The sequence below is a fragment of the Girardinichthys multiradiatus genome, chromosome 1 (genome assembly GCF_021462225.1).
Source record: "Girardinichthys multiradiatus isolate DD_20200921_A chromosome 1, DD_fGirMul_XY1, whole genome shotgun sequence".
In the NCBI taxonomy this organism is placed as follows: Eukaryota; Metazoa; Chordata; class Actinopteri; order Cyprinodontiformes; family Goodeidae; genus Girardinichthys; species Girardinichthys multiradiatus.
The window spans coordinates 35,376,787-35,404,771 of NC_061794.1; the positions used below are offsets into that span (position 1 = coordinate 35,376,787).

General features: G+C 39.9%; 1 protein-coding gene across 2 annotated transcripts; it reads left to right on the forward strand.

Annotated features, from left to right (window-relative positions):
* Window positions 1–792: 792 nt before the first annotated feature.
* col2a1a (collagen, type II, alpha 1a) lies at window positions 793–27,939 on the forward strand. Of its 2 annotated transcripts, XM_047371889.1 has the most exons (54): window positions 793–1,094; window positions 2,403–2,609; window positions 3,696–3,712; window positions 3,840–3,872; window positions 4,393–4,425; window positions 4,552–4,605; window positions 5,029–5,121; window positions 5,578–5,655; window positions 6,158–6,202; window positions 6,319–6,372; window positions 6,641–6,694; window positions 7,081–7,134; window positions 7,266–7,319; window positions 7,433–7,486; window positions 7,586–7,630; window positions 7,748–7,801; window positions 7,940–7,984; window positions 8,102–8,155; window positions 8,567–8,665; window positions 8,770–8,814; window positions 8,962–9,060; window positions 9,160–9,213; window positions 9,310–9,417; window positions 9,537–9,590; window positions 9,663–9,761; window positions 9,891–9,944; window positions 10,284–10,382; window positions 10,518–10,571; window positions 10,678–10,731; window positions 10,827–10,880; window positions 11,020–11,073; window positions 11,609–11,653; window positions 11,795–11,893; window positions 13,123–13,230; window positions 13,384–13,437; window positions 13,551–13,604; window positions 13,724–13,777; window positions 15,219–15,272; window positions 15,365–15,472; window positions 15,624–15,677; window positions 18,408–18,461; window positions 18,558–18,719; window positions 18,918–19,025; window positions 19,285–19,392; window positions 19,508–19,561; window positions 21,004–21,111; window positions 21,212–21,265; window positions 21,380–21,487; window positions 21,575–21,628; window positions 22,098–22,205; window positions 23,770–24,058; window positions 25,715–25,902; window positions 25,992–26,234; window positions 26,322–27,939. In XM_047371889.1, the coding sequence occupies exons 1-54, from the start codon at window positions 1,001–1,003 to the stop codon at window positions 26,466–26,468; spliced, it is 4,464 nt and encodes a 1,487-aa protein (XP_047227845.1). In that variant the 5' UTR covers window positions 793–1,000; the 3' UTR covers window positions 26,469–27,939. The 2 variants fall into 2 exon arrangements, with proteins under 2 accessions (XP_047227845.1, XP_047227856.1); XM_047371900.1 differs by lacking the exon at window positions 2,403–2,609 and having other exon boundaries at window positions 794–1,094.
* Window positions 27,940–27,985: the final 46 nt, after the last annotated feature.

The window sequence follows — 27,985 nt, forward strand, 5'->3', positions numbered from 1 at the left end:
TTTCAAGGCCACTCATCTGGGCTTATCTCCTGTAGAGATACTTAATAAAGATCATTTATGTGTTTCATCACACCTCTGGCTCAGCTTCTCACTGGAGATTCCCGATGTGTGTGTGCAATTCTGTCACAATCTGGTGTCGTTGAAGTAAAAAAATGGTATAGAGCCACCAAAATGTAACATTTGAGTGCTGACTGCAGACCATCCATAGTTTTTTATGGATAAAATAGTTTATTTTACACAGATAATAGTATGGTTGTTTTTCAAATTGGATCATACAGTTTTGAGTCATATGTCTTGTTTCCAAACAGACTGGTCCACTTTACACAATGCAAAAGAGTAAGGCTGATTTGGCATTTTTTTATAGCATACCTGCAAATAAAACAAGCTAATTATCTATTATAATTTAGAACTTTTTGACATAAAATAATGCTTTATGTCTCAGTATATGCACATTAGGCCAATCTACATTAGATATGCAAAACAGAACTTTTATGTTTTTTAGGGAGCAGTGTATTCCTCAACTCTCCGATGTTCCAGTTGCATGCAGATTAGTCCACTTCCTCGTGTTGGTGGCTCATTGTCTTTTTAATGTGAAAGTGGAGGTGCATCTCTTGGCCAGCCCAAGCAGGTCAACTCATCAAGGAGGGATTTGGTTAAAAAGTAACCCTGAAAGCGTAGCTGCTAAAAGATTAAAAGGGGAGGGAAAGGAGGTTCAGATTACGGCCTGACAGGGGGTCTGGGGGAAGGACTGGCATTTTGGAATATACGAAGATCCATACAAGGCACAGTGGACATATACCACGGTGCTTGCCCTGACGAGCTGGGTGCAGAGTGCCAGCTGGGGCCCCGCATTGGATTCCACTTAGTTTTTGGAAGGTTTGACTGCATGGTGCCGTCAGTCTCTGGAAACTCGTACTTGACACACCACCTGACTGAAAAGCCTGGTCTTCGGCGTCCCTTTCACTTCTCACCCAAGCTTCTGCATGTCTAATATTTAGACATGTTCAGCTTAGTGGACTCAAGGACTGTTTTGCTGCTTGTAGCATCCCAAGTTGTTTTATTATCCATGGTCAGATGTCAAGAAGAGGATGACCGTAAGTTGCATTGAAAATCATTTTCTCATTCATTTTTTGCTTTGTGGAGAATTTTAATATAATTTTTTCAAATGTGATAATGGTATTGTCAAACGAATTTTGCTGGGCCTTGTTCTCTTAAATGCCACTTGCTAAACAGGCATTCAAATGTCTTGCTAAGACAGCTTGTCCATCTATCTAGGTGAGAGTATAAAGGTTCATCTGTGTTAGATGGAGAAGCAGGTTTATTCTCACCTGTCTTGCTTTCCTGCTGTGTCTGATCCCTCTGAGACACTTTCAAATGTATTTTAAACTTTTTTTGTAACATAACATAGAGTCAGGCAGCTGCAAACATGAAGAGATGAAGTCAGACAGTCCTTGACCTCAAAGGTAGCAGGAACACGATGAAGAACAGTTGGCACAACTAGACTTTTTTAGCACGTTTTTTGGAGGAATGTTGTACTTCGTTGTTGCAAGTATTTCCTAGCATGTAGCGCTGTAATGATCTAAAAGTTTATTCATAGTTCAGTTCAAAGTTTTCTTTGCATGTAGCTAAACTATGTTTACAGTAAACTGTAGCTTACACACCCATTCCTCTAATGCATATACATAAAACACATCACCTATTCTTACTTTCCATGTGTGTTTACACTGGTGCTTAACACGGCAGCGATACCCAGACGGAGAAGTTTAGAAGGAGTCTATGTTTATTCACAGCACCAGCCTGTCAATTGGGCCCAGTATCCCCATAAGAGAGGTTCATTCATACGAGCAGTGGAGCAGGTTAAATACACTCAGCCTGCTCTGTGAAATATCTCAGCTCAGTCTTCAGACACAAGTGTTTGCTGTAGCTTGTGCTGACATTCAGAGTAATGTAGCTTTTCAATTTCTCTTTAAATAATGTGTGGCACTTTTATAGCCAATTCATAAATTAATGTTAGTGACTTTCATTGTGAATCACAGGTGATCACTACAGCTACTTATTTGTAGCTGAATATTCATCATTGTCTTCATCAAAAAAAAAGTCTTACTCTGTATATAGTAAATAAAAGAATCCTTTTTGCTTATGTATAATTTATGAAAGAGCTGAGATTTTATGTTATGCGTTTTTTGATACATCATGATTTCTTCATGCCCCTCCTTTGTACTCATTAACCCCTCCCACTTCCTCGCTTTCCCCCTTTGACCCCTTATCCTCACTTTCTTCTTCTAATCAAAAATGGTCTGCTCTACCAACTCATCACACTGTATACATCTTTTTACCTTTCCGTGTACACCTTATCATGACTGTCCCTCCCCCTGAAATCCGCCCCTTGCTGGCCAACACAGAGGAGGCAGGTGGCTGTATCCAGGACACCCAGCAGTATAATGATAAGGATGTGTGGAAGCCAGAGCCATGCCGCATCTGTGTGTGTGACAATGGAGCGGTTCTGTGTGATGAGATAATCTGCGAGGAGATCAAAGAGTGCGCCAACCCTATCATCCCATCTGGAGAATGCTGCCCCATCTGCCCTGCTGATGCCACTGCCCCTATTGGTTGTAATTTATTTATTCACGCACCTATAAATAAATTACTTTCCTTGCTTGCATTTAAAGTCATCCCAAGCTAAGACTTTTGAATCGGGAACAGACTTTGGAGCCAATTGCTTAATTCTGATGAGGTCATGGGAAGTCACTGATTACAGTGTCTGTCTGCATCTATTACTTCAGCTTCAGCTGCTCCAAGTTTTGGTCCAGTGCTATGATGCTCCAGTGTTCCCTATTCCAAAGTCCCTCTGTGCATGTGATTTATGGTAACTAGATGAGCAACATTATCCTGATTTAATCACTCCCTTTAAAAGTGAGGGATTTGGAGCCTAGGATGTGTTGCCACCTAAATCATCTATTCTGATGATTGACACAAAGCAAAATCTATCATTTAACCGAGACAATAATACATATCTGACCCATTTGAAGGCATGTTGCTCCCTCAAAGTCTTTCCAAAGCTCTGTTCAAAACTGTACTATATACATGAAGTTTAAGTATAAATCTGATGATGGAATGGAAGGTTATTATGGTTTCTTTAGAATGACCAATGAAAATTGACAGGCATGAAGCCAAACATGATTTAAATTGTTTTCTGTGTTAAGAAAAGAGAAAGTTAAGAAATTTGAGAACTTGCCCCAAAATATTTTAGTGACATGCTAGCAACTCGTTTTCTAAACCATAAAACGCAAGAAATACACTTTGGTTTAGTTCAATTTTCTTTTGGGAAAGAAATGATTGCAACATTAACTGGTCAACTGCATAGATACGCAAGAAGTGTACTTGCAATTGTAAATACACTTTATTTTATCAATTAAATATTACTTACATTTACATTTTACATTAATTGTTAGAACTAACCCCATGCTCTTAGCTCACACCTGCTTCTGCTACTTCCTTTGCATCTTTAATATGAACTAGAATGGGTTTGGTGAGAGGTATTTGATCTCTGTGGCATCGTTAGATTTTCTTCCAGTTCTCCATTTCTCAGGAATCATAGACTGAATTTCAAATAAATCATGTGTTTCGAATGTTTCATTTCAAGATGTCACTTTTAATGCTGTTCTTCTTCCTTTTTGTTATTGATCCATCTGCAGAGGCGTTTGGTGCTAAGGTGAGACAAGGAGCAACACTAAAATACTGACATTTGTGTAGAAAAAGTAATGACTGGATTCAGCATTGTGTTTTAATTATCACATCATCTGATTTAATGTGAGAAAAATTTGTTTTTTGTCTATCAGGGCCAGAAGGGAGAACCAGGAGAGATTGCAGATGTAAGTATGGCTGCTCATCTCTTTAATTAAAGTCTACAATAACTCTTGCCACATTGTAGTGTTTCAAATATCACATGCTTAAGTATTTTTGAATTGAATTGAATTACTTTTGCTTAGACTTAAACATAGCATTTTCAACCAATCATATGATTTGTTTAAAGAGTTTTAAGACATCTTATTGAATAAACCTTTCAATTTGTTCCACTTCTAGTGGAATAAAACTAGCTCAAATTTCCCCGACTGTATTCAATGAGGAAAAACCTAGCATTCCAGGAGCATAACGAACCCTGTAAAATCCTTTTAGATCTTCTCAGTAGCTTTTCACGTAAGGTGAAAAAATGTCAGCCAAATTAGAGGTCAAAGGAGGTAGTGGCTTTAGAGAAAAAAAAACTTCTTGTCAAATGAAATCATTGTCAGATTATGTTTCTGGTACAACAGGTACCAGAGAGCATGTCTTTGTATGTGAAAGATGGAAAACAGCTACAGAAAGCTAACAAAAGATTTTTATATATCTGTCCAGGTTGTAGGACCTAGAGGACCACCAGGCCCTATGGTAAATATTAATGTTTCTTTCCACATCTTTTTTTGTACCAAATAAGGATCATACAATATAAAATAATACATTTTGCTTTGAATAGGAGATTTAGTCATAATATGCATGTTATTTCATGTCTTACAGGGCCCCTCAGGTGAGCAGGGACCACGTGGAGAAGCTGGCGCAAAAGGCGATAAGGTAAAGGACCAAAAGCTATATTCCCACAAAACAAAGTTCCTCTTAATTTTATAGACTGACACCATTAAGACGTATTGATGCAGGTCATCTTAGACTTCTAGTGTTTCCATAAAAGGATTGTTGAAAACTGGCTTATTAAAAAAGGCAACATGGAATGAATACATAATCTTAAACTAACTGAACTTCAACTATGTGGCTTATAACCAACAAGAGTGATACTAGAAAGGCAATTCCTTATAAACTCCACAAGGTAGAGTATACGCAAGGCCCTTGTTAGTCAACAAAAAGTCATGCACACTGGATGGAGCCTCGCAGTTAGTGGGGCTTTCCTGGAAATGAGCTAGCTGATTATAGTTAATTACCTGAAAATTGTTCAATCTTTTCATCAAATGTGAGAAAACCATCCCTCTTCCTTTTCCTCAGGGAAATCCTGGACCAAGAGGAAGAGACGGCGAACCTGGCACACCTGGCAATCCTGGACCCCCCGGCCCACCTGGACCACCAGGTCTTGGAGGGGTAGGTATAAGGAAAAAAAACTGCTAACATCAGATTTCAACTCAAATAGCACAGTATGACCTCCGTGTTGGACAATTTAACTGCACTAAAGAAACAGAATATATGAGTAATAAGTGATTTTTAGCACTGTTTATCCTTCTACATCTCCTGTTTTGTACCGTGGCCAAAACACAGGAAGAGCAAAGCTGGACATTTCTTAAAGCTTTTGCATGGATGTAGTTGTTCCAACAATAGAAACTATGATGCATTTTTTTCAAAAACAGCAAAAAGGAAAAACACATCAGATGCACTGACTTATTTAAAAACATGATAGTTTAAAGCACATGTGTAGGCATTATTAACCACATGTAAGGTAATTATAATAAACTTCCACTCTCATATAACAAAGGCTAACTTAACCTAACTTAACTTAAGGAAATTCTTCTTCATCTTTGTCTGTTTTTTGTGTCTTTGCAGAACTTTGCTGCTCAGATGTCTTCAGGCTTTGATGAAAAGGCTGGAAGTGTTTCGATGGGGGTGATGCAAGGACCAATGGTAAGCAGTGCTATTTCATGATCAAAACACTCTTTCTGCCACCAACAGTCGTTTGTTACTTTAATTTGATCTACATATGAAAGAATATCCACTAAAAACAAAGACAGAGGCAGCACTGCCACCTTGTGGGCCATTCATTTTCTCCACCACAGGGAGTCCATTTTTGAATCCCATGATGATCACTTAATGAAAGCTCAATTCAGAATGATAGGTTATCAATACATTATAAATTATGTATTAATTTACATTAATAGCCATATAAAACTGTAAAATGAATTATAGTGTTAAACTCCCCAGAACTGGATTTTGCAAAAGGCTTAACAAACAGGAGTATTTATTTTAGAAACTTCTAAATACTCTCTTCTATCAAAAATACTTTATTTCTTGCCTTTTACTATCAGAATTTGAATTGGGATATTTAATATAATTCATCTCTTTTCACAAAATGGAATGTAGCATGGGTTCTGGGTTGACAATGTGTGTATGTCATGTGTCTATACAGGGTCCCATGGGTCCCCGTGGTCCCCCTGGACCTACTGGAGCTCCTGTAAGTTCATTCATTACAAATATATTTCACCATAGGATTTTACTTTATTCTAAACGTTTTATTGCTAAATTATATATGGGTTACATATGCTTATTGTGCTGTGTTTATACCAACAGGGGCCACAGGGTTTTCAAGGAGCACCTGGAGAGACTGGAGAGTCGGGCCCAGGTGTAAGTGTGTACATCAATCCCAAAATGTATCTGAATGCCAGACAAACTGATTTCAGTGATTGGGTAGCAAAAACACCAAGTTTCATAATAACATTCTGGTTATAACTTGTCTCGTTAGTATGTTTTCATTCTCAGTCTAACAAGATCTTATTGTTTTTTATAAGCCAGAAATAGATTTTCTGTCGCAAAATGATTTTAATCTGTCATTATGGGACACACATAGAACATGACAGTAAGTCATGTTTAGTCTTCATTTTCTTTCTGACAGGGACCAATTGGACCTCGTGGACCACCTGGACCATCTGGAAAACCAGGAAGTGATGTAAGTCTTGAAATTTCCTCTACACCTGAAATTCGTAGTTTACTGAACTATGAGCATAAAATGAACTATAAGTCAGGTCAAACTATATTTTTTAGGACTAAAATAAGACCTTATTCTTGCATATGCAAACCAACAATATAACTAGTTTAGTCCATTTCCTGACTTGAAATTTAAACTGATGTTAGCAGTGTTGCAAGTTTTCAGAAAGATGTTAAGAATGAACCCTCTTTACCTGCAGAGGGCAGTGTTTCTCTATAAACAGTGCCAGCAGAGTAAACATCAGTCATACAGTAACCTCCCACTTTAGGGAAGTACAGTATGTTGCAGCTTTTTTTGTGCACCTGCAGATCATTGACAAAAAATAAATTCATTCCCTCTTTTTTTAGGGTGACCCTGGTAAACCCGGCAAACCCGGTGAGCGTGGACCTGCTGGGCCTCAGGTGAGCAATTACTAATCATTCTTAATGTAATGTTTCATTTGTCCCAATACTAACTTTCATTACTACTCCAAAACAATTAAAGGTCCTGTAAAGAAATTCCGGGAACAAACTCTGTCTGTTTCATTTTTTAGGGAGCTCGTGGATTTCCTGGAACACCCGGACTTCCTGGAATTAAAGGACACAGAGTGAGTATTAAAACCTTTACTGATTGAGAGAAAGGGGTCAGTAACTGAAAAATCATTTTTTTTTTTGAATCAGGTCCAGCTTTCTGATGCTGTTATGTCATGCTTCCCTGCAGGGTCACCCTGGTCTGGATGGAGCTAAGGGAGAGACTGGTGCTGCAGGAGCCAAGGTACACTCAACTAAAGAGCAACATCCATTTTCTAAGAGCTTATTTTTTGTTTGTTTGTTTTTGCTACCTTTTTTTAATTGTTTTCATCCATCTTTTCAGGGAGAGGCTGGTTCTGCTGGAGAAAACGGCACCCCTGGATCTATGGTGAGCCTTGTTAATCTACTCCGCCAGCCCAATCACAGCAGAATAAAACTGTAGTTGTGTAGCTGTGAGAAGTAAGAGCTTTAAATTAAAGGCCCTGATCACTGATCTCTGTCATAGGGCCCACGGGGTCTGCCTGGTGAGAGGGGACGTCCTGGTGCTTCTGGAACTGCAGTAAGTAACCTGTTCTTAATTACTTTGAGCGAAAATTTGAAATTGCTTTGTATTTTCTGTTCTTGCTGATTTAAATCCATAAGAAGAGCCCTTTAGTTTAAATCTCGGAGATAACTCTCCTTTTTTTGTTTCTTTCAGGGTGCCCGTGGAAACGATGGCTTGCCTGGTCCTGCTGGGCCACCGGTGCGTCTCATTGTTTCGTTATCGGATTCATCCAATATATTATCTTCATTATAACAGCAAAGAGTTGTTACTGTAAGGAAATGAAACCTAATGTAAAGATTTTTGTGAATTTGGTAGGGCCCAGTCGGTCCTGCTGGAGCTCCCGGTTTCCCAGGATCCCCAGGAGCCAAGGTTTGTACTGATAAGAAATATTCATTAGCATCAGATATTATATAGTAATTTAAATCACTCAAAGCCTGAGAGAGTCATTTATATCATTTATTTTGTCTGTTTAATGGCAAATATATCCCATACTTTTTTATGAGTTTGTCTGTTTTTTGTAATTCACTTTGACCAGTAGCAAGGTCATGTTCTGCAGACTTCTCTGTAAAACTCTTGTCATATGGATCTTTATTAATTAAAAACGAAGCATTTAATTCACTACATACAATTAACCTGTGAATACACTGTTTCGTTTTAAATATTGCAGGTCTAATGTTCAGAAGTATCAATGGGTGGTTCACATTGTGCATTCAAATGGTAAACGAATGCAGAGTAAGTTAGTTTTTGAATGAAAATTAAAATCTTGTTGTTTCCTGTCAGGGTGAAGCTGGTCCTACCGGTGTCCGTGGAGCTGAAGGACCACAGGGACCTCGTGGAGAGGCTGGTACTCCAGGATCGCCAGGACCAGCTGGGGCAGCGGTGCGTTTGTCATGACCCATTATTAATTAGTGGTTCCTTTTTTAACAAAACATTAGTTTATTAATAATATACTGTAATTTAATGCTTCTTCTGGGTCTCTGCAGGGTAACCCCGGCACTGATGGTATTCCTGGAGCCAAAGGTTCTGCTGTAAGTCCAATTTCTTTACTCAAAGGTTTAGTAATTTCCATCTCTTTATTGTATAACATTAATAATACAATTTAAAATACTTAATTGTGCATAACATTTTTTCCATTACTTGGCTACTGATATTTAATTGTCTCTTTCTCCATGAAGGGTGGTCCTGGTATTGCTGGCGCTCCTGGATTTCCTGGCCCCCGTGGCCCACCCGGACCACAGGGAGCAACTGGACCTCTTGGGCCCAAAGGACAATCTGTAAGGCACCTACGAAAGATCAGAAACCATAGAAATATTTTTTAGCTTGCTTATGGTATATTATATACCCAGTTGTTTCTGTTTCCTTTTTATATTTAGGGAGATCCTGGTCTTCCAGGATTGAAGGGTGAAACTGGACCAAAGGGAGAACTTGTAAGTTGTTCCATTTTGACCTTATGTAAGATATATCAAGAGATTCCAGGTGAAATGAGTAGAAGGAATGTGAACTAAACATCCTCATACTTTCAGGGCCCAGCTGGTCCTCAAGGTGCTCCTGGCCCTGCTGGAGAAGAAGGGAAGAGGGGTGCAAGGGGAGAGCCTGGAACTGCTGGACCAATCGGACCTCCAGGAGAAAGAGTAAGAAACCAATATGACCATGTTTCTGTTAACAGCTTACTGGACAATTTCAATATTAATATATTCAGTATATACCTGCACACATTCTAATCTAATTTCTATTTTGTCATTCCTTCCAGGGAGCTCCTGGTAACCGTGGTTTCCCGGGTCAGGATGGTCTTGCTGGTGCTAAGGTTGGTCAGCTAAAAGACTGCAGAACAACTTTACTAAAACTGATTGGTGTTAACATGTTTTACCTCCTTCAGGGTGCCCCCGGTGACCGTGGCGTCCCTGGTGCTGCTGGGCCTAAAGGTGCTACTGGAGATCCTGGACGTACAGGCGAGGCCGGCCTCCCTGGAGCCAGAGTGAGTTTTGCATCTTTAAAGATTACCAAGCCAGAACAAATCAAATTAGGTTTGCTTTAACTTCTTTTGGTTTACTGTCAATATGTATCTGTCTTCTTACAATCTTAAACATTCTTGTACTTTTCACAGGGTCTTACTGGTCGTCCTGGAGATGCTGGTCCCCAAGGCAAAGTTGGACCCTCTGTGAGTAAAATATTTAGAGCTTTTTCTACAATATTCCATGTGAAACAATTTATATAATTTCAAAAGTAAATAAAAATAAAAACTTTTTTTGTTTTAAATTTGACAAACTACAATACAGCAAAACATTTGCTCCTAAAGAACCTGATTGTGACTTTATGCCATTTTTAAATCAGAATACACAACAGCATTCTCTCAGTTCCCTAACCTACACTAAATATAATTAATCAATATCCATGCAACAGTCCATTTGTTTTTAGTTAGTATGCCGTAAAGCTGTCTTCACTACAGGCCTTAGAATTTGCTTCTGATCTGACTTCTGTTTCTTGTTGCCTATAATAGGGCGCTCCTGGTGAGGATGGTCGTCCTGGTCCACCTGGTCCCCTGGGAGCACGTGGACAGCCCGGAGTGATGGGATTCCCCGGACCAAAAGGAGCAAATGTACGTACCTGAGAGTTTCTAATTAGAGTAGCTTCTCATCCATTCTAAGTATTGAACACAAAACAAAAATCTACTAAGTGCAGATGATAAAACACTCTCAAGCTTTCACAATTCAAGTCATTTTCTCTTTAATAGGGTGAACCTGGAAAGCCAGGAGAGAAGGGACTCCTTGGTCGACCTGGTCTGAGAGTGAGTAGACTTTCACCATAACTACTTTACCCTCTTGCTCCAAAAACATAAATAACAAAATTCACCTCTGATTACCTTTATAACTTATATACTCCTCTCTGAACAGGGACTACCTGGAAAAGATGGTGAGACTGGTCCTTCTGGACCTTCTGGACCTGCTGTGAGTATTTCAGTACAATTTCATGCTAACAAACACCTTATGGCCATCTGACATTCAAATTAACCAATTCTTTATGTGTGCATATATCAACTCAGGGACCTGCTGGAGAGAGAGGAGAGCAAGGACAGCCTGGACCTCCTGGCTTCCAGGTGAGTTTATATTTCCAAACTGCTAAAACAACCATCTGGAAATCCACTGTAAAATATAATCATAAAGTAACATAAAGTAAAAGCTTTCATATTTTCAGTTTTGATATGACTTTACTAACTGCTTTTCTGCTGTTCACAGGGTCTGCCCGGGCCAACTGGTGCCCCAGGAGAAGCTGGAAAACCTGGAGATCAAGTGAGATATAATAAGAACAGCAACATAACAGATTTGTTGAATCTGTGGGTTTATTTGCTTTCAGCATGGCTCCTTAACAAGGGTTAAGGAGGCGTGTTTTGGCTAGAAATATTGTCAAAAGGCTTAAAATATATAAAAGACAAACTAACCTTTACTCTACCAAATCATAATTATTTTCTACCTTTTTGATCATAGAGATAGGCTTTAATATAGTATAGCCTACTTGCAAATTTTAAATGTAAACTTTTGTAGAAGTAGTGGAGATATCCCAGTACTGATCATAAATGCTAATCACTATCTGGCTATTAAAAACCCACCAGTACTATATGCTAAAGCCTTTAAATTGCATATTTTTAATCAAAACCTATGATATGGGTCTATCTTCAGTATTTAATTCAAGTTAGTTTCATTTGTAAAAATGTAGTACCTATATGGGGGGTTGGGGTGAGGCTGTAATAAAGCAGGTACCCATTATGTGAATATTTTCGAGTAGAAGAATTATGAACTGTAATAAGTTCATGCTTGTATTTGACAGGGTGTTCCTGGAGAGGGTGGAGCTCCTGGTGCTGTTGGATCAAGAGTGAGTGACCGTGTTCCTTCTTGTCAGGGTTATCAGTGCATATTAAACTGGTTTCATCCATAAAGGTCTTTATTTTATTATTCAAGCTTAGTAGTTTTATGTTCTGCTGGTTAACCGTCTTTTCCCCCCCTTTTTTAACAGGGTGAGCGTGGTTTCCCTGGTGAGAGGGGTGGTGCTGGAGTTCAGGGTCTTCAAGGACCCCGTGGACTTCCTGGAACACCTGGAAGTGATGGACCCAAGGTCAGTATCTGATTCCACTTTATTATGCAACTGTGATTATAAAACATACAGATGTTCATGTGTCTTTGTCAATTGTGTCTTTGTGACACACTTAAATATTTTTTACTCATCAAACTAATTTAATTGTCGGAAAATAATTACCTGAATAAATACAACATGTAGTTTTCAGCAGATATATTTATTTATTAATGTAACAAGCTATCCAAACTGACCTGGTTCTATTTGAAAATATAATGCCACGCACACCCCCAACCCCCTTGTAAAACCATGAATTCAACTTGGTTCAGTTTCACTAGTCACACTCACACTGATTGCTGCCAGACCCCTGGAATCAATACATTACCTAAATAAAACCTGTGTGACAACATGAAATAGGCTAAAATATCTCCAAAAGCAACGTATTGTGTCCTGATCTAAAGAATTTGAAGAATGTTTAGTTGTAAGGTTAACAAAGCCATTTCTAAAGCCTTGGGACTTCAGCAAATGACAATGAGAGCCATTATCCACAAATAGAGAAAACATACTGTAAAACAGTAGTGAACCCTCCAAGAAGTCAGCAGCCTACCAAAATTTCTCCAAGGAGGCTAATCCTTAAGTTTACAGAAGAACCAAGAACACCTAAAGCGCTACACACCTCACTTCCCTCAATTAAGGTCCATGTTTTTGATTCAACAATAAGAAAGTGTCATTAGCATCCATGATAGAGTTCCAAGGTGAAAACCACGTCTAACAAAACAAACACTACAGTCCATGACACAACCTTTTAGAAGGTGTGTGTCCATTTAGATATGTAATACTGACACAGCATTTCAAATAAAGAATATCGTACCATTCAAACATGGAGGTGGTAGAGTGTGGCTGCTTTGCTGCTTCAGAACCTGGATGACTTACCATAATAGCCCAATTAATTGTTGGTTTCATAGGGACAAGTTTTAAGTATCAACAAGTACTGTACACTCTAACATTTAGAGCTTAGGTTAATGATATAATGTCTTTCTTAGATAGACCTGCAGTTTTAATCAACTTATCTTCCCAACACATTTGCAATTGAAGTTTGTGATTCAAAAGGTATTTTGATATAACAGTATGTTAAAATCTTGCTTAACCAAATCAACATCTAAGATATCATAAGCTAGAGGGGAACAAGAACACCTTTGCCGAGGATTAACCATTTCTGAGAAAAATGATACAATATGACTGATTACATACCTATCATGTTTTTTTGTCAGGGGGCAATTGGACCAGCTGGTCCTCTTGGATCTCAGGGCCCCACGGGTCTGCAAGGTATGCCTGGAGAGAGAGGAGCTGGTGGTATTCCAGGAGCCAAGGGAGACAGAGTAAGAAACAGATTGTGTTACTTTGACTTTGCATATTATTTCATGAGTAAAGACATACCTTGTATTTATAAAATGGAGTTATACAGAGTAGTTCTACTGCAGTAAAAATGGAAAGAAAAAAGAATATTCAGTTTTATTGTTTTTGTTTGACAGGGGGACAATGGACAGAAGGGGCCTGAGGGCGCTCCTGGAAAAGATGGTGCAAGAGTGAGTTCAAAATAAATCTTTAAACTCTTGTTAAGGTTAAGATTGGCTTCATAACTCTGTTCTCTTTAACATATTTTTTCTTAATTTTTCATCCATGCTCTTCTTTTTTGCAGGGTTTGACCGGTCCTATTGGTCCTCCTGGCCCATCTGGACCCAACGGTGCCAAGGTAAGATTCACAGTGTGGCTCAATGGATTGGTAATAAGATTATGGATTGAAGTTAGATGGAAATCTAGTTTATTTTTGTATTTTTTTTCTTTTTGACCAGTGTTTCTTTCTCCTTTTAGGGTGAGACTGGACTTACTGGCCCTATTGGTGCTCCTGGTGTCCGTGGTGCTCCTGTAAGTACTTCCTATTAAACAGAAACATTTGTGTTGGTCCAGTGGTGTTATATATTTATGGACTGGGGCTTTCAGAGTTCTGTCCTGAAAAACAGCAACGTTTTTGGTGCAAAAACCTTCTAAATCATTTAGGTTCCTTGCCTATCATTTGAATTCTCAAAGCTTCACCTTCCTACACACATTTGGGATTTTGGAGGATTGAGATCCAAACTGATTAGACCACTTCTATGTTGTCTTGTTGGTCAATATCATGTTGTAATACATATTCATGAATTATCTTTACTGTTCTGCTTGAGATAAGAAGGTTGCTGTTAAAGATTTTTTGGTTCTTTGCCCTGTGTATTGGCCCCATAATGAAATGAAGTTGCCCTGTGCAGATAAACATTACTAGAGCATCATGTTTTCACCTAGTTGTTTGACTATGTGGATGGTCTTCTCCAGGTCTGATTCAATATTTCCCTTCCTCCAAATTCTAAAGGTAAACTGATACTGAAGAGCTCTTATTTGGTCTCATCTGACCACAACAATTTTCCCCTAGCCTTCTCTAAACCAGTTTGATGTTCACGGACAAGCTTAAGACGAGCCTGTCCATGTGCCATCTATAGCAGAGGACTGAAAGATTTCAGTCTAATGCGGCGCAGGGTGTTTCCAATAGTGGTCTTGGTGACCATGGTCCAGAAAGAACTCAGATCATAATGCAAGCTCATCCAGTGTAGTTGTAAATCCTTACCTTTCTAATAATCATCCCAACCCTAAGACTTCATGACCCTGCATGGAGGGCTAGCCTGAGGGGGACTGATAGTCATTTTATATTTAGTCAATTTCCAAATGTTTGCACCAACAGTTGTCATCTTCTCATCAAAGCATCTTGCTGAGGTTTTTATACCCTATTCCAGCCTGTGGCTCCACAATCTTGCTTCTGGCATCCTTTAACTGAGCTTTGGTGGTTCCCATGGTGGTGGAGAGGTTGGAATCAGTTGATTGATTGATTGATTGATTGATTGATTGATTGATTGATTGATTGATTGATTGATTGATTGATTGAAACTGTGGGAGCTGTAATATTTTATTGTAGGGAATCAAATACTTATTTCACTCAAAGAGATTTCACTTTCTAACTTTTATGTATTATGTTTATTTTCTGGATTTTGGTTTCCCTGCATTAAAATATAACTATTAAAATACAGAACGTTTCTTTTCTTCACTGAATTCAATAAAGAACTTAAAGTAAGTCCCATCTGAAATGTCAAATGGATCATTAAATAATGCACTGCATAATGTTCTTTCTGTCCTTAGCGAAATTTGTCGAGTGTTTTCCTCATTAAGAACATTAATATTTTGATTTTCATTACAGAAATATCCCATTTGATTGACTGATGTCAGTCTTTGTCTTTCTCTTATTAAGCTGGTATTCACAGCCTGTCTGCTCTCCATTCTGCAGGGTGACCGTGGTGAGGTTGGTCCTCCTGGGCCTGCTGGCTTTGCTGGACCTCCTGTGAGTAAAGTGAACATGAATGTTTGTGTTTTTATTAATTAAAACCTGTGCAATGACATTCTGCTAATGTTGCTGTTCTACATGAAATTTAGGGTGCAGATGGTCAGCCAGGTGCCAAGGGAGAGCTCGGTGAGTCCGGACAGAAGGGAGAAGCTGGTGCTCCTGGGCCTCAGGGACCGTCAGGAGCTCCTGGGCCGGTGGTGAGTATTAGGGCCTGAAATAACCAGATGCCCTGTATCTTGTACCCATTTTAAGCCATAAATGTAAACACACCGCAGAATGTAGAACAGATATTTTTATTTTGCTTTAGAGTCACCAACAACATGAGTAATTGCTGTTCCTGTTTTTTAGGGACCTACTGGTGTACCTGGACTTAAGGGAGCACGTGGCGCTCAGGGAGCTCCAGTGAGTAGCTCCAATTCATCAAACTCACAGCACATCTTATAGCTCTGAATCAAGAGTGAATAATCAGCTCCTCAGTAAACAGACTGATTTTGTAAGAATATTAAAGTCAATTGACACCTTCTCAGATTTATGATATCTGATCAGTGCTTTCAGATTTGTAATTGGCCTCAACACCTAACAAACATTATTGAGCACATTGTAGGAAAGGCATTCAGGTAACCTTGCTGCAGCAAGGTTTAGAAATTAAGATCTCAGTGTCAGTGCATATTTTGACTTATCCATCCCTTTAAGCATAATTTCTAAGATTAAAATTTTAAAGTTAAGGTTGGCAACCGGATTTAAATAGATGCATTAATGTTACAAAGTTGAATATAATTAAACCCTCAGTTCAATGACAACAAATACATTTTAAAACCCCCAAGGATAATTAATACCATTGTGTTTGCATTTCAGTAACTATAAAAAACTGGAGAGGTAAATAAAAAAAATATATCCAATATAGATTGTCCATAAACATCTTAGGATAGCAACAATAACAATAAATCACGCTGGCAATTCAGTTAACTTGACAACAACGATTTATATCAATTCAACTCAGTTCAATACAGTTTTATTTATATACCGCCAATTCACAACACATGTTGTCTCAGGACACTTTACAAAGTCAATTCAGTCGAATCATACAGATTCCAATGTTTTTCTAACAAATTACCAGCAGTAATGAGCTCTGCATAGATGGCTTTTAACTGCTTCAGTTGTGTTGACTGAGGAAATTAGCAAAAATATTCCAGACAAATGTTCTGGGTGTGAATGAAGGGAATAATGTAAGATGGAATGTGTAACAATGCGTTACATAATATAAGATGTCTCACATAGCTTTTCAGACTCACATCAGGTGCAGTCATCTAAAGATGGCACATAGGCCTATAAATGGAATCCAGCCATCATTAATTATAGAAGGAGAACTACGATCAGCTCTGGATAAGCATAAAAAGCCTTTTTCACAGTCGACACTTTAACTATTCAAAGATAAAAAAGCAATGATGTAAGCCTTGAAAATGCTGCACCAAAACAGGACTGCAGAAGTTCTGCCTGATCCCACAATCATTTTCTTTTCTTTTCATTTAGTTTGGGAAGCTTTAAATGTTTTAAAATGTTATCAGTAAGAAAATGCCTCAAAATAAATATGGCTATTCTTTCGAACTTCAAAGTAGTTTGATGGTGCGCATTCCTGATTCACATATTTACGTATTTAATACACCTGAATAAAATTATTTATATCTGAAGCAATTATTTTACCAATTTCAGGAGCATCAATATGAAAATAATGTCCTGCATGGTCTATGTTTGTATCACTGTTTTGAATTGGCTAATCTTATCTGTTTTAGATCTGTAATTGTCTACCTAAATATATGGAGAAAAAAAACACCTGGCCTCCAGATAATCTAAAGCTAACCTACAGGTCCTTCTCAATAAATTAGGAAATCATTGTAACATTAATTTCTTTCAGTAATTCAATTCAAGAAGTTAAACTAATATTGTCTGTAATTCATAACACAGAAGTGATATATTTCACATATTTATTTCCCTTAATTTAGACATTTATAACTTACAGCTAATGAAAACCAAAAATGTAGTTTCTCAGAAACAAAAAAGAAATCTTAATATTGAGTTAATGTTATGTTATGGACATAGGCTACGTTATAGGCTACACAGTCACAAGGGTAACTGCTGATTTGACAGCTGTCTGGCTTATAGTCTCTGACACACTCAGTTAGGATGGTAACCCCGACAAAAGAACGCTGCTAAGGAAGCTAACTGGTCACCGAGGGCTGTTTGCAAGCATATTAATGGAAGTTAAGTGGAAGGAAAAAGTGTGGCAGAAAAAAGTGCACAACCAACAGGCATAACAGCAGCCTTAAGAGGATTGTGAAGCAAAGCCTTTTTAAGAGTTTGCGGGAGATTAATAAGGTTTGGACTGTTGGTGGAATAAGTGCTTGAGGAGTGACGTTTCCATAGTTACCGATGATTTAGAAAGTTATGTCATCTGCTGTTGTTGGTCCACTGTGCTTTATCAGGTCCAAAGTAGGTTCACCTGTTAACCACAAAACATTAGAGCAGTTCATCCATCCCTCTGCTGACAAGTTTTTTAGAGACGCTGATTTTATTTTCCAGCAGGACTTGGCACCTGCCAACACAGTCAAATGTATCAGTACCTGGTTTAATGACAATGGTATTACATGTGCTTGATTGGCCAGAAACCTGACCTGACATAAACCCCAGTAAGAATCTATGGGGTCAAGAGGAAGAACAGAGACATGAGATCCAACAATGCAGACAAACTGAAGGCTGTGGTTAAAGCAACCTTTTCTAATTTACTGAGAAACAGAAGTTTGGTTTTTCATTTGCTGTAACACATAATCATCAAAATTAACAGAAATAAACACTCAAATATATCAGTCTGTGTGTAGTAAATTAATGTAGGTAGACGAAACAATTCAAGTAGGTAGACATCTATCAGACATTAATTGATTGTCATTAATTGAATTATTAAAATAAAATGACTTTTTGATAACATTCAGATTAAAATGATTTGAGACACAGTTGTACACCTTGTTTTAAAGTTCACAACCAATTTGCTTCTTCAGTTTTGAATTTCATAACTTTGCCAGCATATAAAACAAGCAAAAGCCTTTTCACCTCTTGACAATATTCTCATCACTTTGACAGGGTGTCACAGGTTTCCCTGGTGCTGCTGGCAGAGTTGGACCTCCTGGACCTAACGTGAGTATTTCACATCAAGACAAATGTTTTAAACTTTTTTTATTAAAGTGATGAGTGTTCTCTTACCCATTGAACTTTTCTGTCTTTCCATCTCAGGGTAACCCTGGCCCTGCCGGTCCTGCTGGTGCTGCTGGTAAAGATGGTCCAAAAGGTGTTCGTGGTGATGCTGGCCCTCCAGGAAGACTAGGAGATCCAGGGATCCGTGGACCCGCTGGCCCTCCAGGAGAGAAGGGAGAGCCTGGAGAAGATGGACCTCCTGTGAGTCAGATGTTTTTGCTTCATAATAACTCAGTAGCATCTGTGACTGAGGTGATGCTGAGAGAGAAGAGTCTGCATCAATCGCCTGTTGCATTAGCCAGATTTTCTCAGAAGGAGGCAATATTTCCAAGAGGTTTAGCCACCGACAGCTTCACAAGAACATTTAATGACACACTGATCTCTGTTTTTCTTCTGTAGGGTGCTGATGGTCCTTCAGGTCCTCAGGGTTTGGGTGGAACTCGTGGTATTGTTGGTTTGCCTGGTCAGCGCGGTGAGAGAGGCTTCCCTGGTCTCCCTGGACCTTCTGTAAGTGCTTTTGTCTACAAATGATTGTTAGCAAGATATCGGCAGAGTGGAACTTCGGTTGATCAGATGAACTCTAAACATTTTTCTAAAGCCTACACAAATAACAATAAACGAATCCTCAGTGAATTGGCTTGTCTTTGTTTGTATTAGTAATACCCTTGCTAGGTAGTACCAGGCATGTTTCTGACCAATGCACCAAAATTAGGTCTTTTCACAGGAGTTGCTGAAATGACAATGACAGTATTTTCTCCTTGTTTAGGGAGAGCCTGGTAAACAGGGAGGGCCTGGTGGTGCTGGTGACCGTGGATCTCCTGGACCTGTTGGACCCCCTGGACTCACTGGACCAGCTGGAGAGCCCGGCAGAGAGGTCAGACCTAAACAACAATAACAACCAAACTGTTCTATTTACAATACTGGAAATATAAATGGAAACATGCAATTTCAGTATATTCCATAGCATGAAAAATGTTGTTGTTTTCTAGGGTACCCCTGGATCAGATGGACCTCCTGGTAGAGACGGGGCTGCTGGAGTCAAAGTGAGGGGTTTTACCTTTATATACAGTGGGGAAAGTAAATATTGAACATTTAAAGTTTACATAAAATTCACACCTGATATTGATAACAACCCATGTGATCCACAAATACAAAAAAGAGTAAATAATTAAGTTCTTAAATTAGGTTATGTGCAGTGATGTCCAGGGTGACCTGTCCAGGGTGTGCCCCGCCACTTACCCGATGACCACTGGAGATAGACTCCGGTGTATCAAGTTGTCATTTTGTTGTGACAAAGTCTTCAAATCTTGAAGGTTCTGGGAGTCCCTTCCCTCCAATCTGATCTTCAGTTCTTTCCATAGATTTAAAATTTGTTTAACTTGAATGATTGGCTGGGCCATTCTAGAGCATTACTTTCTTTCTCTGAAACCAACTGAGGGTCTCATTGGCTGTGGGTTTGGGACTATTGTCTTACTGAGAATGATCAAGAATGTCTCCATTCATCTTTACTTCAATTATATAAAGCCTGTCAGTACCATATGCTAAAGGACAGCCCAACTCCATAATGTTCTCACCTCCAAACTTCACTGTTGGTATGTTTTTTTTGGGGTGATGTGCCTTTTTTCCTCCAAACATGGTGTATGCAGTGAAATCCATAGTTCACTTATGGACCCATCTGATCAGACTATGTTCTTCAGTATGTCTTTGGTTTGTCCCAACGTTCTGCAGTAACTTGTAAACAAGCTTCAATATGCTTTTTTTTCTGGAGTGGAGTCTTGTGCAGTTGGCATGCACAGAGACCACAGTGATTGAAGGCATTACAAGGGAAAGCTGTATCTACTAATCTTAGGTCTTCATTTGAATCTTGTGGGAAGCTCCTAAATGTATCTGCTTTATGGTGAAATGATCTTCTGCCCACATCCAGGTGATGGTCCTAACGGTGCTCACTGGAATAATTTTAAAAAATGTCTATAACCAATACCATCAGAATATTTTGCAACTATAAGGCTGTGTGATACCTTAGTAATGACAAATATGTTTATAGGCCACCAATTCAGACTAAACCAGCTGATATTAATTTGCACAGTTCGGAACCCAAATAGGTTTCTACAAACTGACAGATTTCAGTGATTCTCATGGTTTTTATACCTTTTTGCAGCTCATATTCTTCAAGTTTTCAATTCTAATTTCCTCTTTTATTCTACTTTATTACACATATCTTAATTTATCGACTAATTTGTTTTGACTTTTTTCTATTTGAGGATTACTTGAGTTGTTACTGATATCTGTTGAGAACTTTACATCAATAGAGCCATGAGAAATGTTTTTACTGGGAAACGCCTTGCTGTGTTCAATTCTTAATTTCTTTGCTGTAAAACCTTAAAACATGCTTACTTATATATCATTTGACTGAAGTCATCCAGATCTGCAATTTGTTGCAAAAACATCTATTATCCTGCATTATAACCTTATAATCTTGCTGTAGGGAGAGCGCGGTAACACCGGTCCTGGAGGTGCTCCTGGAGCTCCTGGCCCCCCTGGTGCTCCTGGGCCAGTTGGACCCCTCGGCAAGCAGGGAGACAGAGGAGAGGCTGTAAGTAACACTGCACTCTGCTAATGTCACAGAAATACTGTTTAACATCACATAATATTGAATATGAACATAAGGAAGCATTTTTAATTAACATTTATAGGGTGCTCAAGGACCTGCAGGACCACCAGGACCAGGTGGCGCTAGAGGAATAGCTGTAAGTATCACTGACCCTGAGAGAGATATCAAGTTTTCTTTTAACTATCAATGATAATTAAAAGATACACATTGGTAGACTTAGATTTCACTAGTTGGTAAAATTTCACTCCAGGGGCCTCAAGGACCACGTGGAGATAAGGGAGAGGCGGGTGAGTCTGGAGAGAGGGGACAAAAGGGTCACCGTGGCTTCACCGGTCTGCAGGGTCTTCCTGGACCTCCAGTAAGTGATTTAAAAGCTCAAGTCTCCAGTGATAGTTTTCATCTGCTGTCTCCTTCTGTTAATCTGTCACTGTCCTTTATTTGATAGGGTCCTGCTGGAGATGCCGGAACTGCCGGACCTGCTGGACCAAGCGGTGCTAAGGTACGGAAACTGAAAAGGGTGGATAAATCTATTAAAGCAATTCTGTCCTCCAGCACTCAATAAAAAGGAATTGTAACGTAGTGCACAGGTCAGACTTTTGTAAGTCTCCAATCAAAAGATGAAGATGAAGAGAGGAAAGGCTGCTTTAAAGCTGTTTTAATTACCCGTCAATGATAAGATTTATAGCCGAGGAATTTTGTAATTGCTGTATGTAAGACCATTCCAAGATTAGAAATGGATTTTAGTGTCTAATATAGATACATGATGAGAAAAACCTCACAGGAATTATCTTCATGCATTTTAGGGAAAGCATGAGAAGTTTAAAGTTATTCTTTTAAACTTCTGTTTGAGATTCAAACTGCAAGGTGGATCTAAGACACCAAATGAAGTTTAGCACTAGTTTGATAAATTAATCAGTTCCAATTCAACTCTCTCTTACTGTCAGTTTGATTGACACTTGGTTCTGTAGGGACCCCCTGGTCCAGTTGGACCAGCTGGCAAAGACGGATCTAATGGACAGCCTGGCCCCATTGGACCCCCTGGACCTCGAGGACGCTCTGGAGAAACTGGTCCTGCTGTATGTAAACGTTACATATACAATCCTCATACCCTTGTGTACTGTTGTTTTTTCCATAAGGCCACTTTCCTGTTAATTCAATTAAAATTCAAAAATACTTTATTAATCTCAAAGGGAAATTAAATGTTGTTGTAGATCATTATGAAGGTTTCTTCAAAGAGCCGTTGTAGATGCTGATGGCTGTGGGCAGGAAGGATCTCCTGTAGCGCTCCGTCTTACAGCAGATCTGAAGAAGCCTCTGTTGTTGTAGGACAGTCTCATGAAGAGGATGCTCAGGGTTCTCCATAATGTTCTTCATTTTATGAAGAACTCTTCTTTGCACAATGATCTCCAGAGGAGTTCCCAGAACAGAGCCAGCCTTTTTTTATCAGCTTGTTGAGCCTTTTCAAGTCCCTGGCTCTGATGCTGCTTCCCCAGCAGATGATGGCAGAAGAGATCACACTTTCCACAAGAGACTTATAGAAGATATGCAGCATCTTGCAGCAAAAACAGAAGGACTTAAGCTTCCTCAAGAAGTACAGTCTGCTCTGTCCCTTCTTGTAGATGGCTTCACGGTTGCATCTCCACTCTAGTCTGTTGTCCAGGTGAACACCGAGGTATTTATACTCCTCCTCCACCTCCACTTCTTCTCCCATGATAGAAATAGTTTTTTGACCTATTCCTGTTTCTCTTAAAATCTACAATCATCTCCTTTGTTTTAGTCACGTTCAAAATGAGATGATTGTTTCCACACCATGCCACAAAGCGGTCCACCACCTTCCTGTACTCATCTTCTTGTCCATCTCTGATCCACCCCACGACTGCAGAATCATCCGAGTATTTCTGCAGATGACAGGAGTCTGTCTTGTACTGGAAGTCTGAGGTGTACAGAGTGAAAAGGAATGGTGAGAGTACAATCCCTTGTGGTGCTCCTGTGCTGCTGACTACCTGGTTAGACTCACAACCCTTCAGTCTCACAAACTGTGGTCTGTTTGTCAGGTAGTCTTTGATCCAGGAGATTGTTGAGGCCTCCACCTGAGTCTTCTGGAGTTTCTGACAAAGCAAATCAGGTTGGATTGTATTAAATGCACTGGAGAAATATAAGAACATGATCCTCACAGTGCTGCTGGCTTTGTCTAGATGACAGTGGGTTTGTTGAAGCAGGTGTATGATGGCATCTTCAACTCCAACTCCACAGCGATAAGCAAACTAGAGGGTCCTGATAGTTTATTGTTTGCTTACTCAGGTGGGCCAACAGGAGTCTCTCTAGGACCTTCATGATGTGGGATGTCAGGGCAACAGGTCTATAGTCATTGAGGACTGATGGGTGAGTTTTCTTTGGTACCGGAACAAGACAGGAGGTCTTCCACAACACTGGAACCTTCTTCTGGGCCAGGCTAAGGTTGAAGAGGTGCTGCAGAATCCCACAGAGCTGCTCTGCATAGGCCTTCAGGACTCTAGGGCTGACATGATCTGGACCTGCAGCCTTATTCTGATTCAGTCTCTCCAGTTGCACCTTCACCTCCCTTCTTGAGACACACAGGTGGAAGGGGATATTAATTAATATGTTATTGCCATCTTTCAGGGTCCCCCTGGTAATCCTGGCCCCCCTGGTCCTCCTGGTCCACCAGGTCCAGGCATTGACATCTCTGCTTTTGCTGGCCTGGGTCAGACTGAGAAGTCTCCTGATCCTCTCAGGTATATGAGGGCTGATGAGGCGTCCAGCTCCCTGAGGCAGCATGATATTGAGGTCGATTCTTCACTCAAGTCCCTCAACAACCAGATTGAGAACTTGCGCAACCCTGATGGCACCCAGAAAAACCCTGCTCGCTCTTGCAGAGACCTCAAGCTGTGCCACCCTGAGTGGAAGAGCGGTAGGTGGATCAAACATCTACACTACGTTTTTACTAAACTTCCACAGAAATAATTGATTGCATACAGTTCTTTCCAAACATATTTAGAACCCTGGAAGTTTTCAAGATTTTGTCACATTACAACCACAAACCTCCATGTATTTTGTGTGACAGACCAACACCAAGAAGTAGAAAGAAATACAAACAGAAAAGTGTGGCATTCATTTGCATTTAGCCCCATTTACTCTGACCCCTAAATAAAATATAGTCCAACCAACTGCTTTCAGAAGACACCTATTTATTAAAGTCCACCTGTGTGTAATATTATCTCAGTATAAAGACAAGGATCAAGTTGTAAAGGTTAAAGTGGGTTGAGGTTATAAAACAATGCCAAGCTTTGGACGTTTGATGGAGCCCTCTTTAGGCCGAAAATGGAGAGAGTATGGCACAACTGTTAACCCTGCAAGACATGGCTAAGCTGACCGACCAAGCAAGCAGAACATTAATCAGAGTAGCAACTGAGAGGTCTGTGGTAACTTCAGAGGAAGTGCAAGGAATCTGTCAGCAGGACAACCATTAGCCATGCACTCCACAAATCTGACCTTTAATGAAGATTGGCAAGAGGAAAGCTCTAACAAGTCCCATTTTTAGTTAGCAACAAATTATGTAGTGGGGGGGAGCAAACATCTTGAAGAATTTATTCTTGGGCTACATGCAAAACAGTATGTGTGTAGAAAGCTATCAGTCCACATCCCAATCCAAAACAAGATCATGGCAGCATCATCCTTTGGGGGAACCTTTCTTCAGCAGTGAAAAGTAGGCTGATCAGAGTTGATGGGACAATGGGTGGAGCTAAACTGGGGACAATTTTGGAAGAAAACCTTCTGCAATGAACTTGAGACTGGGGAAAGGTTTTACCTTGCAGAAGGACAACATTGCCAAACATACAGCCAAAGCTACAATTAGGTGGTTTAGATGAAAATATAGTAAAGTATTAGCAAATCCCAGTCAAAGTTTAGATCTAAGTCAGATGCTCTTCATCCATTCTGCCCCTGAGTCGTTTTGCGAGGAAAATGGACAGAATGGATGGAAGATTTTTCAGTCTCTATATGTGCAAAACTGGAAGTTGACACCCCAAAAAACAAACTACTGACTCTAGGGAGTTCACCTGATTTTATTCACACATCTATGCATTACTGTATGTTGATCTATCAAATAAATTTCAAATATGCACATTAAATAAAATGGTAAATGGACTGATTTTATATAGCGCCTTTCCAGTCATACAGACCACTCAAAGCGCTTTATACTAGAGCCACATTCACCCAATCACACATTCATACACCGATATGCAGATCGGTAGGCAACTTGAAGTGAAGTGCCTTGCCCAGGGGCACATCGACATATGGCAGGAGGAAGCTGGAATCAAACCCACAACCTTCTGATTGCAAGACGACTACTCCTCCTACTGAGCCACAGTCGCCTTTAGAGTGTTAAGTTGTAACTTGATAAGATGTGAAAAAGTTTAAGGGGCATGGATTCTTTAGCAATGCCCCTACCCTACCTGGGATTGAGGCTGATGCCCAATTAAAGATGCCAATTAAAAACATTTAACCAAACCCGCAATTAAACACTAAACTTTTCCTCTTTTTAACCCCACCATTTCTGTCTCTTCAGGTGACTATTGGGTTGATCCTAACCTTGGCAGCACAGCCGATGCAATCAAGGTCTTCTGCAACATGGAGAATGGAGAGACCTGTGTCTACCCAAGCATTGCCAAAGTGCCAAAGAAGAACTGGTGGACCAGCAACAGCAGGGATCGCAAACACATCTGGTTCGGAGAGACAATGAATGGTGGCTTCCACGTAAGTACACAAACTTTAACATTAATTTTCTCAACATGCCAAGAGATCCAATACATAATGCTAATCTGTTACATGGTTTTGCTCCACAGTTCAGCTATGCTCAGGATGGTCCTGCTGCCAGCGCTGCGAGCGTCCAACTGACCTTCTTGAGGCTTTTGTCCAATGAAGCATCCCAGAACCTCACTTATCACTGCAAAAACAGCATTGCCTATATGGATCAGGCCTCAGGAAACCTAAAGAAGGCGTTGCTACTGCAGGGCTCCAATGACGTGGAGATCCGCGCAGAGGGCAACAGTCGCTTCACGTACAGCGTGTTAGAGGATGGATGCAAGGTGGGTGCAGAACTAAATTTCAAAGAATATGATTTATTTGTGTATTTTGATGCTAAAGTTATATGTGTCTCTTCTCTCACCCCACAGAGTCATACAGGCCGGTGGGGCAAGACTGTCCTCGAGTACAAAACACAGAAAACCTCCCGTCTGCCAATTGTGGACATTGCACCAATGGACATCGGTGGAGCAGATCAAGAATTCGGAGTGGATGTAGGCGCCGTCTGCTTCTTATAAAGTGGAGTTTCGCAATGCCCCCCTCCCGCCCCAAAAAAAACCACAGGAAATAATAATTTTAAAAAAACCTGACCATGAATTGATTCCACACACTTCCATAATAAAAGGAGACTGGAAAATAACAAAAATTGAAATGTTATACTTTTTTTCTCACAACAAAGTGCTCTCCACGTTGTACTTCCTGGACGTGAGCGCTAAAGGGCACCGGCAATATCTGTTCACCACACCAGCATTCTCTGTCAGCCTTCCACCTAAGATCCAGTCATGTTTCCAGTGGCCCAATCGTTGACGGAAATGAGTCTGAGTCAAGAAGAAGGAAATAGTGGGACCAAGAAACCAAGTTACGGAGAACAGAAACATGACTCGATGTCACTTATTTATTGTCTAATCTGAGTGGGCAGAGTTGGGATAGGACGGAACGGGCTCAAGTTTGTAAGTAATAGAAGCTTCCCCGATTTCCACTACAGATCAGCTGCACAATCTCTGTCCCAGTCCTACGCCACCTCCCTCCATGTTTCCCTCCTGACATATAAATACGGCATTTTGAATCAGTGTAGACCAAACAAAAATTTGCTTTTCTTAAATTTTATTCTCAGCAAGGTAAATTTATCCTGCTACTCCAGAGCAGTCCATCATGAGCAGAAAATAAAAACGTTATGTATAATAAATATTTGGTTCTAAGGTTGTTAAAGTCTGTGTTTATAAACAACCAGATGGTTTTATAGATATATATATTTCCACATAATGTGTACATGTGTCTATATGCACACCAACATTTTTTTGGAAAGTGAGGTGCCATTTGGTTTGTATGTTTTCATGTCCTGCACCCCTTACCTACCCATCAGAAGAAGCTCCAGATCTCATCCCAAATAAAGATTGGTTCTATAGAGCTACAGGGGAAATTGGTTCTCCATTTCTCATGTAGTCGGCCAGATTATTTAAAGCTACCTCACGGTTTGAAACAAAATGAAAATGTTGAGAGGAAATATGAGCTGACCAAAACGTTTAGCTTCCAGATGCATCTGAGGTTGGACAGCCATCTTGGTTTTGGGTTGCTCTATTCTCAGAAGGTGCTACGAGTCCCCCGCCGCCTCCTCCAACCTCCCCCTACCCGCCCCGTCCACTCACCCTTTTATTGATTCCCACTAGCCTCACAGCACACACTCACACTCCACCCTGGAAGGAGGTGAGACAGGGGGCTGCCTGGAGGCCTCCCTGTGGACTCCCAAAGCCTAACATGGGACTCTGAGGACAGTCACTCACGAACAACCAGGGTGGGTTGTCTCTATGTGTGTGAGGGCATGTACATTTTTTTTTTCTTTTGAATAAATTTTATTGTCTTTGTTTTGTTACACCGCTGATTAATGTAAATTGGAAAATAAAAGGAAAACCAAATTTAGAATGTGATTTTTTTTTATTTTTTTTTACTGAATAAAAGAGAAATGGTGCGGTGATGTTTCTTCTAAGAGAACCCTTCATGTGTGCTTGTGAGTTTTTTTTCTTGGTAAACATGTATC

Bases quoted from the DNA above. Each gene is read 5' to 3' on its own strand.
- col2a1a (XM_047371889.1), top strand. From the start codon at position 1,001: ATGTTCAGCTTAGTGGACTCAAGGACTGTTTTGCTGCTTGTAGCATCC. The intron at 7,802-7,939 runs GTAAGTAACCTG...TGTTTCTTTCAG, and splicing joins CTGGTGCTTCTGGAACTGCA to GGTGCCCGTGGAAACGATGG. The intron at 10,881-11,019 runs GTGAGTTTATAT...TGCTGTTCACAG, and splicing joins CTGGACCTCCTGGCTTCCAG to GGTCTGCCCGGGCCAACTGG.